We start from the raw sequence: 16,047 nt of genomic DNA on the forward strand, positions 1-16,047 counted from the left end.
TGTGTACTTTTCAGGTGCCGAGGACCTCAACCTGAAAGACCCCGAGATGATGTACATTGAATGGGGAATCATTGCAACGCTGCTCTTCATGTTCGTCTGTACGGTGGTCGATGTACTTCTCGTCATTGCAGCTATCAGGGTGAGAATTTGGCAATTTCAGGGTGCATTTTTTCTTGATTTACGAAATATATACATTGCTCATTTTTAGGTAAATGAGAGCACTTCAGCAGAGTATACAATTAAAGGCTGCCATCTGGATTGATGAGGAGATCAAATTTTTTTTTTAAATATGCATATAATTTGCATTCTATTTCAGGTCTCTGTCCTGTTTTTACTAATTTGTTTTGGATTAAAGGTACAAAAAATCTTCAGTTTTTAATCTTAATGTCTTGGTCCTTTCATGACAGTTTGAGAATCAAAATGCACCATCTGGAAAACAATTAACTTAGGTGGCTGAGGGGAAAAAAATCATGTGACAAAAAACTTATAAATACTGAAGCCTCTCTCTCTCTCTCTCTCTCTCTCTCTCTCTCTCTCTCTCTCTCTCTCTCTCTCTCTCTCCTGTTTTGTCTCCCCTTATACACACACACACTCACTGGAATGCCAGATATGTTGTAATAAGGAAAAAACTTCCCAAAAAATAAGACAAATTAAATATTTTGATTTTCGCACCAGTATTCGCTTTCTGGCACTGACAAAACTGTACCTTTCTTTCCAGGAAACCCCGTATATGATGGTGCCATGGATGGTGGTGCAGTGGATCACCATATTCCTCACCATATCAATCTTTGGAATTGTGCTATGGGTAAGATCTCATTCGTCGAAGGACAAAACATACACATATCCCAATAAGGGGAAAATGTACAACAAAGATGAAACCTCCACGCGTGAATCTTCCAATATTGAAGCTTCTTTATATACACTGCAGCCTCGTCAATAGCATATAGACCCATTTGCTACACTCAGCCCCAATCACCTCCGTCTAAGCATTGAGCAATGATTAAAATTTATGAATTTTTCGCGCTCATAAGCTAATCAAATCTTATCGGGTGATAAATATCTTCATATTCATTCATAATATCTTTTATCTAAAGGGTATTGACGTCACTGATTTGCGATAAATCATTTTTAATTATAAATATTGTCATATTCATTCATAATCCTTTTTATCTAAAGAGTATTGACGTCACTGATTTGCGATGAGTCATTTTTAAAAATACCTCTAAAGTTCCAGTGAAGACAGTAGGCGCTGTGGTGCCACGGAGGGTCCCTTGCCCGCGCGCGCACACACACAAACACACGCACACCAAGTCTCTATGGGATGAGGTTGCTTGGCGGCCCCACATCCTTCATCGTGGATGTTTAAGGGACTTATGAACCATCAGCTTTGCCTTTTCTTAGTGGTCACCTATTCAAGAACTGACCAAGTCCCGAGTGACTTAATTAGATAATTAAACTGCCAGCGGTATAACGAATGTTATGACCGTCCAAATATTACTATTTAAATACAGCAGTTTGATGAGTCTTTGTTTATTATCTTTTATTATAATTATCAATCACATTAAAATATTATATTATAACCATTAAACTTGGAGTTCATTACCTATAGGCTGTCTGTGTTACGCACAGAAAGAAGACATTATGGACACACGTTCTCATTATAATATCACTACTAGTACTACTGATTAGTTTCACAGGACAGGTGAGTCATATTTCTAGACTTTCCCGAAGGATTGGTTCTAAATTAACATATGGAAATAGTGCAATGTAAAGCTAAAGAAGATAGACAGCTAAATAAAAAAAAAAGACCGAAGAGAGCATATGGAAAGTAAAAGGCTGACGGCAATGCAACTAGGGTCGAAAGGAAGCTACAAAGAACCTCCCAAGGCACACTGTCGGCAGTACCCTCCTACGTGATAAACACTGACTAAACATCTAAATTGTATCTATTCGTCTATGATATTAAATCGCTTGCGTTTACTTCATAGACTAAAGAACGAATTATTTTTTTTTTTGAACCATAACGTCATAATGTGAGATTCGCTTTCTTTTCATGGTAAACAGTCTAAAAAGAATGATTTACCCAGCTTCATCCATCTCTGAACCATGACGCCACAACCTGACATTTGCTTTCTCTCCGCAGTACCAGCTGGTGGCCATGCCGAGGTACTGGTGGGCGGTGATGTTCGTGGTAGCGGTTGTGATTCTCATGATCATGTCGTTCGTTCTGGTGCTGTCTCTCTACCAGAGCGTCAGGGAGAGGGAACTGCCCGAGTTCTATCAGGGAGCAGAGTTGGTGGTAAGTGCTTAAGGAAGCGAATGACAACGAGCGAGCGAAACTGCTTTTGCTGGATTCTCAAAAGTTCAAGAGATGATGCGATGAATTACTACCCTTGTATTTTAGAATTTGCTGACGTTTTTATCTATTTATGTATTGCTTTGTTAATTAAGTTTTTATTTTCCAATAACTGATCTCTTCTTTCTGTATTTCATATTACCTTCTGTTACTTCTTTCAAATGACTGCATATTCTTAGGAATCTTGAACTTCAAGTCATTGTCTCCTGTGGGCTTGTTCTATATGAACAGGGGTCATCTTCTGAATAATAATAATAATAATAATAATAATAATAATAATAATAATAATAATAATAATAATAATATCAACAGCAAAAGCAACACTGAAGCGCTGAGATATTAATGAGTCGGTCTTTAGTACGAAAGTAAATAGAATAATTCTAAATGAGAATGCAATGATGGAGGCGGATAATTAGTTTTGAGCTGACTGTTGAAGTTTATCTTAAAAATTTAACAGCTTTCACTTTTTCCATTTTTCTATGATCATGTATTTTTGTAATTATGGTCATATTCTTCACTATAACTCGATAACAAAGACGACCCTTGTACAGCCAAGAATTTCTAACCGAAACATATCTTTCCTTCCAGCATCGCCACATCTGGTTGTCTCAAAAAGGAAAGTATTATGAATAAGAAAAAAAAAAGAAACTAATGCCTCCAACACAAAAGAAAATACCATAATTCCAGCGAGCTGAAGAAAAGAAGAAGAGAAGAAGCATTAGAAAATATGAATACTGCTTTTACGCTCCGGAAGAAGAGAAAGGAGCAGCGCGGATCTCGACGGGAAAAATCTTCGGGCTGGAAAGAGAATGGGGATATTGAAACACCGAGCCGCCTGTCTCTTAAAATTCTTCTCAGACTCGAGAGAGAAGAGGATTGTTTGAGAAAGTGGAATGTCTCCCTCGGTTAAGAAACAGGGAAAAGAAGGACGGGAACTCGTAATGAAGGTGCCATTTCTGTATGTACTTACAGAGCTTAGTGTCCTATTATTCTCGACGAGAGGAACCATCGTAATTATTCCATTTTCGCTTCATGTGTGGTGGACATTGTGGAAATACGCTGTGAAACGTCTGTTGCTTGAGTGAATGTTTCAGTGAACATTTTATAAGACGCTCTTTTGTTAATGTTGCTGTCGACCGTGATGGTACAACTCATTCGTCTTTGTTTATTGTGATTTGTGATTGAGACGTTTCTTTGGTGTTCTGTGATTTTTGGTTTATTATTTAAGTGCTCCGTTTTACATATTTTGCCTTCTGTTGTTTTCAAGAATGGAATTGCGGAATTAGCCGGTAAAGTCATTCATCTGATTATAAGTGAAAGTGAAAGACAGCTGTTGAATGAATCTAAGGCCCTTGTAATAAGGATTTCTGAATTTCCATTCATATTTCATCAGTGGCTGAGGTGAATGGTTTCCTTGTTGTTCAGCATCGATTCATATAAAAAGTGCGATCTGATCTGAAATAAAATCGCGACAGTACTTGCCGATATATGAACTACACATAAACTATACAGATACATACATACATACATACATACATACATACATACATACATACATACATACATACATACATACATACATGCGTACAGACAGACAGACATACATATATACATACATACATACATACATACATACCCTTAGACAAACACCTGTTTAGGAATATGCAAAATTTACCCCACAAGTTAATTACCTCCTGTGATTAACATGCATAAAACACATTATATATATATATATATATATATATATATATATATATATATATATATATATATATATATATATATATATATATTTTTACATACTATATATACACATAAAATCCATACTTACTGTGCTTAAAAGTTCTTTCTGAGCTTTCCCAACCACATAACGTCAGCTACACTTGCTATGGAACTACCATCAACAGTTATGTTCCTGTAAAAAGGAAATACATTGTATGCAGTAGCGAATATGTAAAAAAAAAAATATGTTGGTTTTTAGTACATGATCTGATATTGATTTACTCTGCTCTGTGAGTTTCAGCTCTATGTTAGGTTTTTCGGTATAGAGCCCAGTACCTGTGGGCTCGAGATGCGTTATAGGATAGACAGAGTCTATTGGATGGTTAACATAAGATTTGATTTTGGTTATTTTGTTAGTGGTAATACATACACACAACCGTACATATATACATACTTACATACATGTTGATGTATTAAGGTGAAAGTGACTGTTGTGTTGTATTTTCTCTGGTACCACCTTCTATTAAGAGAAACGATTTGAGGTTGAAAAGGTACCATACTGTGTGTGTATGTATATATATATATATATATATATATATATATATATATATATATATATATATATATATATATATATATATATATATATATATATATATATACACATATACATATATATGTATATATTCATACATAGACATATACATATCTGTGTACATTAATTTCCTATCTGCAAATGTTGTGGCTCTTCTTAATTGTTCGGCAGACTCAATTATCATCTAAATGGTATTACGCCTTTTATAATCAGTGCCAAAATGCATACATAGATAGCGCTCGGTCCGCTGGTTGGACGTCAGATAATTCCACGTTTAAAGTGAATGATACCTGGAATAAAATACATGTGAATAGTGTTATTTTATCGTATAAAAATACCTGATTTTATGTTCTATATTGTATAGATTTTTTCATTGACTTTTTTGACTTAAAATTCCTTGGCATTACTTTTCTTTTAGAAATTTCGAAAAAAGTATTGTATAAATTTTTCCATTAACTTCTTAAAATTAAGCTTAATAGGACTTTTTATGAAAAAATGATCCGATTACGGAAGAATCTGCTATCTCTCAGCTGCACGTAAAATAATATGAAAATACATCGAATTAATGAAAAGAAAGAAATGATTTTTCTCATATTTATGCTTCAGTGAAGTAGAACTATGGAAAATATAATAAGAAATATTTATATTTAATACAGTCAAGAAGTGAATGATGTTTGAAAATCCGCCTACGATTCTTTAAGAATATATAATAAATATTCATATTTTTGTATGAGAGAAAAAGTTCCTACCTTTTAAAAAGAATATTAATCCAGTTTTCCTTAAATGCGCACAAAAAAAGGCATGAAAGGTAAAAATTATGCAAATTGTCATCTCTCTCTCTCTCTCTCTCTCTCTCTCTCTCTCTCTCTCTCTCTCTCTCTCTCTCTCTCTCTCTCTCCCGATTGTGAAATAGCAGATAGACCACAATGATCTCATTAGAAATATATTTCATGTACTAGAGTTCTCTCTCTCTCTCTCTCTCTCTCTCTCTCTCTCTCTCTCTCTCTCTCTCTCTCTCTCTCTCTCTCTCTCTCTCTTTACACTGATTTCTAAGTAAATGGAAAAATATTGTGATCTCATTGAAAATGATATAGTTCACTTCATTAAAATATGTCTCTATGAAATAAATATATGAGAGAGAGAGAGAGAGAGAGAGACAGTGCACCATTTTTATCATTACCTCGTAGAGACTTCCAAAGGACCTTGGACAGCTTCCCCAAGCAGTAATTTGCTTGTGACTTGCAATTCTCTTCGCAATTGCTTTTCTGCAAAAACTGTATTTCTGTGGCCTTGGTGGGTTTTTTTTTTCCTCAGAGGGTTAATTGAGGTCGTATCTTAATAGACAGGATAAGAGACCAACTTAATCCTGAAATTTGCATATTATATATATATATATATATATATATATATATATATATATATATATATATATATATATATATATATATATATATATATATATATATGCATATATACTGTATATGTATATACATATATATATATATATATATATATATATATATATATATATATATATATATATATATATATATATATATATATATATATATATATATATATATATATATATATATATATATATATATATATATATATATATATATATATATATATATATATATATATATATATATATATATATATATATATATATATATATATATATATATATATATATATATATATATATATATTCTATTCCTAACACCTGATATAACAACAGGCCAGCATCTGCTGTGAAACCGTTGATGTTTTTAATGTTGTTTCAGTCTTAAATTAGAATGAGAAACATCTTTCTGTCTTGAGTCAGAGACACACTCCATTTCTGCTATGCTGTTCACTATATTTGATTTCTAAAGGTTTAACAACTGTTGTGATGGTGTTGTTGTTTTGCTTTGTCTGTCTCCAGGAGATTACTGGTGACCTCAGTCTTAATCCACTTACACATTTTTATATATATATATATATATATATATATATATATATATATATATATATATATATATATATATATATATATATATATATATATATATATATATATGTGTGTGTGTGTGTGTGTGTATGTATATATAAATATATATATATATACATACATACATACATACATACATACATATATACATATATATATATGAAATTTTTATCGCACAGTGATTTATATACAATCATGAAGCTACAAATGTCGTTTACTATCAATTCACGCTGCTTCAGGAATATCCCCGATGGGGGAATTATCACCGAAGGGATTTTTAAGTGATAAATGGATCGGTACCGCCGGGTCTCGATACCTCGACACACAATACCTTCCAACGACTCCATTCGACCTGGCTCAACGGTTTGACCGTCGAATTTGGCTCAATGCATTGACCGTCGAATGGAGTCGTTGGAAGGTACTGTGTGTCGAGGAATCGAGACCCGGCAGTACCGATCCATTTATCACTTAAAAATTCCTCTTCGGTGATAATTCCCCATCGGGGATATTCCCTGAAGCAGCGTGAATTGATATTAAAACGACATTTGTAGCTTCATGAAGATATATATATATATATATATATATATATATATATATATATATATATATATATATATATATATATATATATATATATATATATGTGTGTGTGTGTGTATACATACATCATATATATAATATATATAACTCAATTCATCCTAAGCTTTTCCCATCATTTAATATCAAAGCGAATTCAAATCTGTTGTGAAGGTGTTTGCATATTGGTGTCGAGACCGATTGTAAAGGCTTTAGCCATTTAAAGATGTTGCAGTGCTGAAGAAATTCATGCGTACGTTAATGTGTATTCATCCATGCATGTGCCTTTATGTGTATGCATATCTTAAAGAGAGAATATCGCGTATGATGTCGTTTCATAAAAAAATAATACTTTATCATTAGGTGACGGCATGATCTTGTACTAAAGGTGTGCTGATGCGGGTAAACCCTCTCTGTTCATAATTTTTCCCAGATGATGATAACCGGTTATCCATATTTATTAATTCATACGAGGTTTGATTTCGATCAAATGCTGATAAATCGTCCGATTCGCAGAGATAAAAGGATTGAGAGAAGTGATTCTAAAGCGAATTTTCTGGTGCTCTTGGGCCTGTGGCCTTATTTAACCTCAGATGACTTGGAACGTGTTCGAAACACCTACAGACTGTCTGGAAGGTAACCAGTGGATGTGCCATTTTAATCAGTTGAATAGTTTAGAAACACACAATGTGACTTACATCGTTGAAATATATAATATATATGTATATTTTTCTATATAGATATTTAAGCAACAAGCCCCTCAGCTCTGTGTCAGACAATATGCACCCTGGAAAAGAATTAGTTCAGTTTCCAGGGGGCTGGTTGCTCTAATATGTATATACATATATAATCATGTTGACTGTAAATATTATAGATATCTATTATATTATCCCTAAACTGTTGTCTGTATTTAGGTAATAACATATATGAGAAATATTGTGGTTGATGTGAAAAAACACTATGATATATGAAATAAATCAAGAGGATAATTTTATACAAGGTGTTTGTGATAGATCCTAGGTCCCCATCGTCATAGTTTTTGCTTTACCTAAAAGCAATGTGCACTGAGTGCATTAACGGTTAATATTTTATAGGTCATCTGCACTTGTACAAATAATTTGTTAATGCCACCCAATTAGCAACGATTCCAAAAGTCCTGCCGACCGATGACATCTGGAATTATAAATGATCCTCAAGTAACTACCTAGAATTCTTTGGGAGTTCCCAGAGCGAAAATACCTTTCAGTAATTATAACCATCTATTGTCCTGTAGTCATATAAAACGAATACTGTAGATTACTCGTTATTTATTTGTTTGGTCATCGCCTTAGTTCCTGATGACAGCTTGCATTGAGTTTTACCTAGAATTGTGTGTATTTATTCTCATCATATGTGCTATACTACCATTATTTGATTGGCTCTATATGGAGACGAGTGTGACTCCAGGATTTACTAGTGATAGATACTGACAGCTTGGACTTTTGTAACATATTAGAGAAGTTGGGCCTTCATCATTTCCTCCTGGTAAGTCATAAGAGCGCTTGTCAAAGGATTTCGTTTCTTCTGACAAACTTTTGTTTATCTGTTCCTGCCGCCGACTGTAATAGATTATTACCTTCTTTGATATATATTGCAAAATACTTCTATGAATTTTTATTACAGCAGAACTGCTGGACTTGAAAAACTGTTTTCTTCAAGTGCTAAATGATTGTTTTTCTGACACGAATTTCAGAAACTCTATGCCATCAAGGCAGTCTTATGAGGTACCTTTGCTGCCATGGAAATGATTATGCTCTTAAGAATCAGTAGACAAAACTTTATAGTTTCACGAGACCACGAGGCAAAGCAATTGCATAATAAGAACACAATCGTCAGGTAGCGTGAATGAGTGGTTTCAGTCAAATAGAACGGTACCTGGTTTGGTGTGGGAATCTGTGTATGGTCAGTCACAACATTTACCCTTTGAATGACTCGCCTTTCCCTCAGTATCAGATCTGCATAGCTTTCAGCTGTCCTCAAAACGACCGATCGGTTCATCAGAGAATAGGGTGATTAGCAGACTTTGTATACCACCGGCCTAATTAATGGTTAACTGCGTTATGGTCGAGTTCACCGTTTCTGAAACCAATACTGAGTTCGAATCCACTCCATCCGGTCCGATAATGAGTTCGAGACCAGACCATTCAAGTCAGATTCTGAATTTGTGACTGACTAGGCATCTCACATATAATGTCAAGGTTTTATGTTTTAGATTTTTAATACAATATAGATATCAAACCATCAGTCAGTCAAAGGACTGTGCTTAGACAAATTATAACTTTGTACATTATCAGTATTCATCCAGGCAATCAAGAGGCCATCCATAAAGTAATGCAGTATGTATGACTGTTATGTGAATGTACTGGAAATGATGCACTTGACAGGTAACCCATTACTCTAACTTGCATGACTGCTATACACCTACTGTATATATTACGTTATGATTTTAACTTTGGTTTAATTGATTTCGGTTGCTCGTATTGATATAGTTTTTAAACTATGTAGCCGAGGTCAAAACAAGAAATGAGATTTTAATAAACAACAAAACATTTTCCAATTGATTCAGGTGTGCTTATGCAGTCATTTCTCTCTGTCACAACGAGATGTAAGTTTGTCTGTACAAAGCCTCGCAGCGAATTATTTCGGATACCGCGAAGCTCATCTCTAATATATCTGGAAAAAAAATTGCTATTTATTAGAAATAGAGCTTAACACACTGTCTTTATGTGGTAAGAGCAATGGGCGCTATTAACATTTGTACTTAGCAAAACTAACTTCCTCAATACTGACTTAATGACATTATTACACGTTTTCACATTTTAGTTACAGATAGACATGTAATAAGACAGTTAAGACCGTTCACAGTTGCGTTCTGCCAGATGCATTTAGCTTTCTCTCATTCATAATAGGGAAGTTTGTTTACAAGTGAGACACCATTTTTCCATAACTTAAGATATATTGAAGAAATATGCGGATGACGGTAATAACAAAAGGTCTCAATCTTTTAATATAAAGATGTAATAAGTATTATGATCGATTCATTTATACTTGTAAGGAGAAATTTGTTAAGTATTCTATTGCACTTGAGAGTCCTGGGTTCGATCCCAATGTGAGGAGGAGATCTAGTTCTACTGTACCCATGTTGTTGATTTTTAATAATATTCAGTTTAATTGGATAAACAAATCCCCAGTTATGTGTATGTACATATATTTGAAGTTAAATCTCTACAGATTCCCGAAAGCTCTGTACATATTTATCTTTAAATATATGTACATATACATAACTGTGGATTTGTTTCTCCATTTCAAGACTCATGCCCTATGAGTATTTTTTAATTCAGTTTAATGCTAATAACAGCCATATCATAATACCATTCGTAAAGTTGATATCATTATCAACACCAACACTAAGCCAGTCAAGATAGAAACAGCTGGAGGGAGGTTCATTTAAAACAGGAACCCTTAACACTTAATCCCTAGTCAGGGCAGCAATTTTTATTTAGCGACTTTGTTGTGATTCTTCAAAATCTGCACCTTTTCTGTATTTTGCCAATTTTTTTTTTTATTTGAATTCGAAGTCGATGTAAAGTCAGTTTTAATTTCACGTCCCTGTTACCAAGTTTTTCATTTCAACCGCACATTGCTCCCGGGAGGAACATTGTTTGTTCCGAGAGAGAGAGAGAGAGAGAGAGAGAGAGAGAGAGAGAGAGAGAGAGAGAGAGAGAGAGAGAGAGTTGGGGGGCGGGGTTCACGGTACGAAGCTAGTGTACATGTTTTGTAAATCCTACTACAGTTTTAGCCGTAGTATTTATTAGAAATCACACAATAATAAAAGAAAATGAGTATAGAGTTCAGCCGTTTCCTTACAGCTGTGGTAAGATAACTTTAAATGGCTGTTTAGATAGAGCAGATAATCCAAGCAAAAAGGACTTGAATTGGTTTCTTTATTCTGCTGCATTTCGCCGTATTTGCGACCTTCCCTGACTTGCCCATCTTGACCAAGCTACCTATTCAGTCAAGCATCAAATATGAAATTAAATGTGCCTCTTCTTAGTCTGTATGTTAAAGCTCCAATGCATTTATTTTTCACAAATTTTTAAAGTTACGGTGTTATCCGGTGACGTAGCGTCAGCTGGAAGAAGCCTGTCTTGTTCAGCCAATCAGAGGGTTGGTTCCCCCTCACTTGTCTGAAAAGGAATGTCACCGACGTTCTGATTGGTCCAAGGATTTTTAAAGGCAGCCGGAACTTCGAAAGCCAAGATTCTTGCCTTTATTGCCGCAAGAAAAAGAGGGCAGTGGTAGGACTGTGTTTCGTCTGTGGGATTCTCAGCTATATTCGTAGGATTTTTCCACATTTTTCGGACGTTGTTGTGAAAAGGTACGTTTTGTTGTTTTTGGGTTCATCCACTGAGCGAGATCTTTGGTTTCGGCCAAAAATATAATCAAGTTATGAAGGCGTTTCATCCTCAAGTTGAAAGCTGCCCTGGGGAACGGCCATATGGCCGACCATTTCCAGTAGAGAAACTGGACTTGAGTTCCATTAATATTGTATAGGAAAATGATTAGTGATTTATGGAATGATACTTCTTGAAAAGGGCGATTAGAATGACTAGGCAGTAGGATAAAAGCCCTGGGTTTAATTTATATTTTACAAGGCCTCCTATAGGACCTCGTTTAATGTAACAAGTAGTACTTATGAGATATCAGTTGATGGCATGGCTGGCGTGCTTCCCCCATCCTGTGTGTTCTATATTGAATAGTGGGGCGGATACCAAAAAATCGTGCACTTTGCGGCAGAAGCGTAAGACTTTTCATAAGTTTACTTTACCCCCCAGAGAACATTTCTGGATATGGACCCCAATTAGCAGTGCCTCCTGATGGCTATTGTCACTCGTTTACCCATATTTTCATGCAAACTACACTTTTGGACTGCCTTTCAGCACTCAAAAACATTCTGACCTGTCAAGTAATGGGTTTTCGTATCCTATCAAGTGATCAGAGATGGGTCCAAGTAAAAAAATGTAAAAAATATAAATCAGGGCAGCCATTTTCAAAATGGCCGCCAGAAGACCAAGTTCATCAGGATTCATCTAGGAGGCATTCTAAAAATGATAGAACTGATATTCGCTGGTCTAAGTACCACTCTAGTTAAACTTAGCTTACCATTATTTTTATATTTTTGGATACTCCTTCTCTTTCTCCTTTTTTAATTTCCTCCTAATCTGGGAGGAAAAAATATTCTGACCACTCTTAGAGGGGGCGTGGTAATAAAAAGGTTAGAACCACTTTAGGAGGCCTCTAAAATGATGAGCGTTGGTCTTAGTATCTAAACATATGTTTTTGGTGAGAAAATTCTCTAAAAAGTTTGCCCATTGAGTCAAATTTTCCGGACATTTAGTGGTAACTTTGTTCTTGATCGCCAGATTGTAAATATTTTGCTGCAGCTTTGCTTTCTGTAGATAAATTAATTTATCTGAGGGTAGTTGCACTCATAAACATCAGGGTCAGACATTAATGCCTGCCGGACTGCCCAGGCCCCAGGGCAGGCAAAAGGTCCTCAGGAGCAAGTATAACATGTCAACCACCTGTCAAACCGGGCAAATACCTTTCATACAGGGACCATATACTGACACTGATGTTGTTATCATTGTGTCCAGTTTGCACAAAATACCTTACCTGTCAGAAGTATGGGTATCCTTTGGGGTCGGAAAGCATCACAGATACATTGCAGATGGAATAGCTGGTGCTTTGGGTTCCTCAAGAGCAAACTCATTGGCAGTCTTCCACGCCTTTACCGGCTGTGACGGTACCTCATTCTTTTTGCTGGTAAGAGCAAATTAAGTGCCTGGGACACATGGAATGTATTTGATGGGGTAACGGATGCATTTCTGATGTTGGCAGAAGCTCCAGCAGAGATTCCAGACAACATAATGAGCCTCCTGGAACAGTTTGTGGCACTCTGGTGCTACAGAATGTTAGGGCTAACCAAAGTCAATGAAGTCAGACAACATCTGTTCGCAAGAAAGTCCAGGGCTTTGGAGCATATCCCCCAACACAAGCAGCGTATCAAGGTGGCCATGTGCGGGGACAAGTGCTTCAAAAAGGATCCTGAATTACCAGATCCTGCAGATTGGGGATGGGAGAAGCAAGATGGATCATCCTGGGTACCAAAGTGGACAACCCTTCCTCAAGCGCAAGAAAGCTGCTATGAACTTATACATTGTAAATGCAAGACAGCATGTGCACCTGCCTGCAAATGCTACGCAAATGGCTTGAAGTGCACAGCTCTTGGTATTTGTGAAGGACGATGCTTTCAGAAGTGACTCATTTTGTCTCTATTGCAGTTATAATGATTATGGATATACATTTTGAATTTTTGTAAACTGGAACCTCATTATGGATGTTGTAGGATATGCTCAACCATAGACTAAAATAGTCCACCTTCAAGTAGTTCTTTTGTATTAAGTATCTCTGACTGGTTGTATAAGGTTTATGTTGCAAGTAGCAAAGTGAGTTCAAATATCGCCTCTTATGTTGTGTTAGAGATATGTCAGATGTTTCAGAAAAATGAATGAATATCCTTATGCAAATATACATTCTTATACAAAAATTTGTCTACTTTAACGCTCTCACTATTTATTGGTGCATTTGCAATTATGCTGAATATAGTTATGAGGTTTGATCTGAACATTTGCAATAATAGAATATGATACTAAAAGTATTACCGAAGGAGTAAACGTTTATGTCAGCTATTTTGAAAATGGCAGACATTATTTTAACTTATGTAAATATGTTGAAATTCATTTGTAGAGACTTGGGAAAGACAGACAACACATTTTATACATATGAGAGGAAGTAATGGAGTCAAAAGTTAGTCTAATGTGGCTGAAATAACAAAAATATGGGGTAATAATGGTCCTTAGATTGCAAGCCCCATAATGGCCATCGGGGGATAGGGCTGATTGGGGTCCATATCCAAAAATGTTCAGTGGTGGTTGAAGTAGACATGTGCAAAGTTTCATGCTTCTACCCCAAAATGCACGATCGGGTCCAAAAATCTGAGGTTAACCGCCCCACTACAAGGAAGTAGCCTTGAGTTTCCTCGGGTGAGGAAAACCGATTGTTTTCCCGACTGTCGTTGAAACAGATATTAAAATGTTCACTACACACTTCAGGATAAATTATTATTTCATTACGGGTGTTCTTAAAGTACCTTGTCTGAAGTGTTAAAGGTTTATAACGGTTTATGGACTAAATGCACCATTGCCTCAATGCACCAATGCCTCAATGCACCAATGCCTCAATGCACCAATGCCTCAGTGCACCAGCACTAGTCTGAATGCACCATGTATCATGGTCCGAATGCACCTAGTATCTGGTCCCAATGCGCTACTTCCTAATTAAAGTGATTTTCCTTGTGGTCCCAATGCACTAACTTAATTATATTCACTTTGCAATATTTTCCTTGATATAGTGAATCATTTATAGAGTCTGAATACAGTAAGAATATTACAAAACCAACAAATACATTATGATATGAGAAGAAGATTAAAATTAACCAATTAAAATGCATTATTCCTTATGTTCCCAATGCACCAACTTAATTCACTTAACACCTGTTCTTTGGGTAACTATATTGTTAACTATATATATTCACTTTGCAGGATTATTTTCTTTTGATAAAGGTGAATTATTTTAAAAGTCTGAATAAAAATAATTACAAAACCAACAAACACATTGTTATGAGGGAGAAGTTTAAAACTTTACTATCTTGCTAGGTAGTTACCTATTAATTTAAACTACAAGCCTAGCCGTTTCTGAATAAAAATAGAATATTACAAAACCAACAAGACACTTTAAAATTTCTGCCAGAAAAATTCATAATCTATAAACTAAGAGTACAGTATATAAAATAAAATATTGATATCAAATATGATAAAAAGGATGAATGATATAAACGCTTCAGTACAGAAATAACTCTCTATTCTTTAAATTACTTAATAACTACTTTTAACAAGCAAAAAACTTTGAGATTTAATCAGTTTCTCTTAAGAATGACAAAAATTTTATGACACCAGAATCAACCAGACAACAAGCGCATTTTTATGCAGTGTGATGCATTCAGACTATTTACAAAATGGTGCATTTAGACCTGGCTAGTGGCATTTTTTGCTTTATAACGAGGTGGCGAGTAAGAGGCAGAATGAAGTGTATTCTCGGACAGGTCAAGAACTCTTGCGAGCGTAAAGTACCGTTTGACATAAGGGAAAAACAGAGATCGGTCTGGTGTGTTTTCTCACACCTGGAAAAATGGTTAACAATTCTATATACAAATTGGAAAGAGTTCAGTGCATATAGTTAGAAAGCTTGCAATGTTTGACATGCGTTCGTAATTACAGTTTTAACAATGTCATAAAATAGCTTCTGAAAAATGCTTAAAAGATCGTTTGAATCAGGAGCAATGGATCTTTGTTTCTTGAGAGTACTCGGTGCGTCGCGCAGGATTTTTGTTTTTGAGACGAGGGTGCCCTGGAGGGTCCCGGCGACCGATCGGGACCTCACAGGTTTTTGTCAGAATTTTTAACAAGCTGAAGTAACTAAGATATCCTTTCTCGAGAGGGTGGAATAGAGAGAGTTCTTGGAGTTATTCATGCTGGGTATTCTTAACAGCTGACGGGATAACATATTTTCGTTTCAATAACACCGTCATTTGACTTACAAGTCATCAGAGTAAATAAATGAAACTTGCTGCAATACGTCACA

At 35.4% G+C, this 16,047-nt stretch overlaps 1 protein-coding gene and 1 long non-coding RNA gene across 5 annotated transcripts in view; both read left to right on the plus strand.

Annotated features, from left to right (window-relative positions):
• Window positions 1-3,907, plus strand: part of LOC136839351 (uncharacterized) — a 105,298-nt gene extending 101,391 nt beyond the window's left edge. For 2 of the 3 annotated variants that reach the window (XM_067105251.1, XM_067105252.1), the window contains 4 exons: window positions 15-139; window positions 719-805; window positions 2,144-2,299; window positions 2,945-3,029. In XM_067105251.1, coding sequence (XP_066961352.1) covers window positions 15-139; window positions 719-805; window positions 2,144-2,299; window positions 2,945-2,989 — 413 coding nt within the window. In that variant the 3' untranslated portion in view covers window positions 2,990-3,029. Of the gene's footprint in view, window positions 1-14; window positions 140-718; window positions 806-2,143; window positions 2,300-2,944 lie in introns of all 3 variants that reach the window. The other variant, XM_067105253.1, reaches the window with a different exon arrangement.
• A 3,341-nt stretch (window positions 3,908-7,248) lies between these two features.
• The window catches only part of LOC136839352 (uncharacterized), an 18,817-nt gene continuing 10,018 nt past the window's right edge, over window positions 7,249-16,047 (plus strand). For both annotated transcript variants that reach the window (XR_010853301.1, XR_010853302.1), the window contains exon 1: window positions 7,249-11,662. This is a non-coding gene — a long non-coding RNA (uncharacterized lncRNA). The remainder of the gene's footprint in view (window positions 11,663-16,047) is intronic.

The sequence above is a fragment of the Macrobrachium rosenbergii genome, chromosome 6 (assembly GCF_040412425.1).
Source record: "Macrobrachium rosenbergii isolate ZJJX-2024 chromosome 6, ASM4041242v1, whole genome shotgun sequence".
Classification (NCBI taxonomy): domain Eukaryota; kingdom Metazoa; phylum Arthropoda; class Malacostraca; order Decapoda; family Palaemonidae; genus Macrobrachium; species Macrobrachium rosenbergii.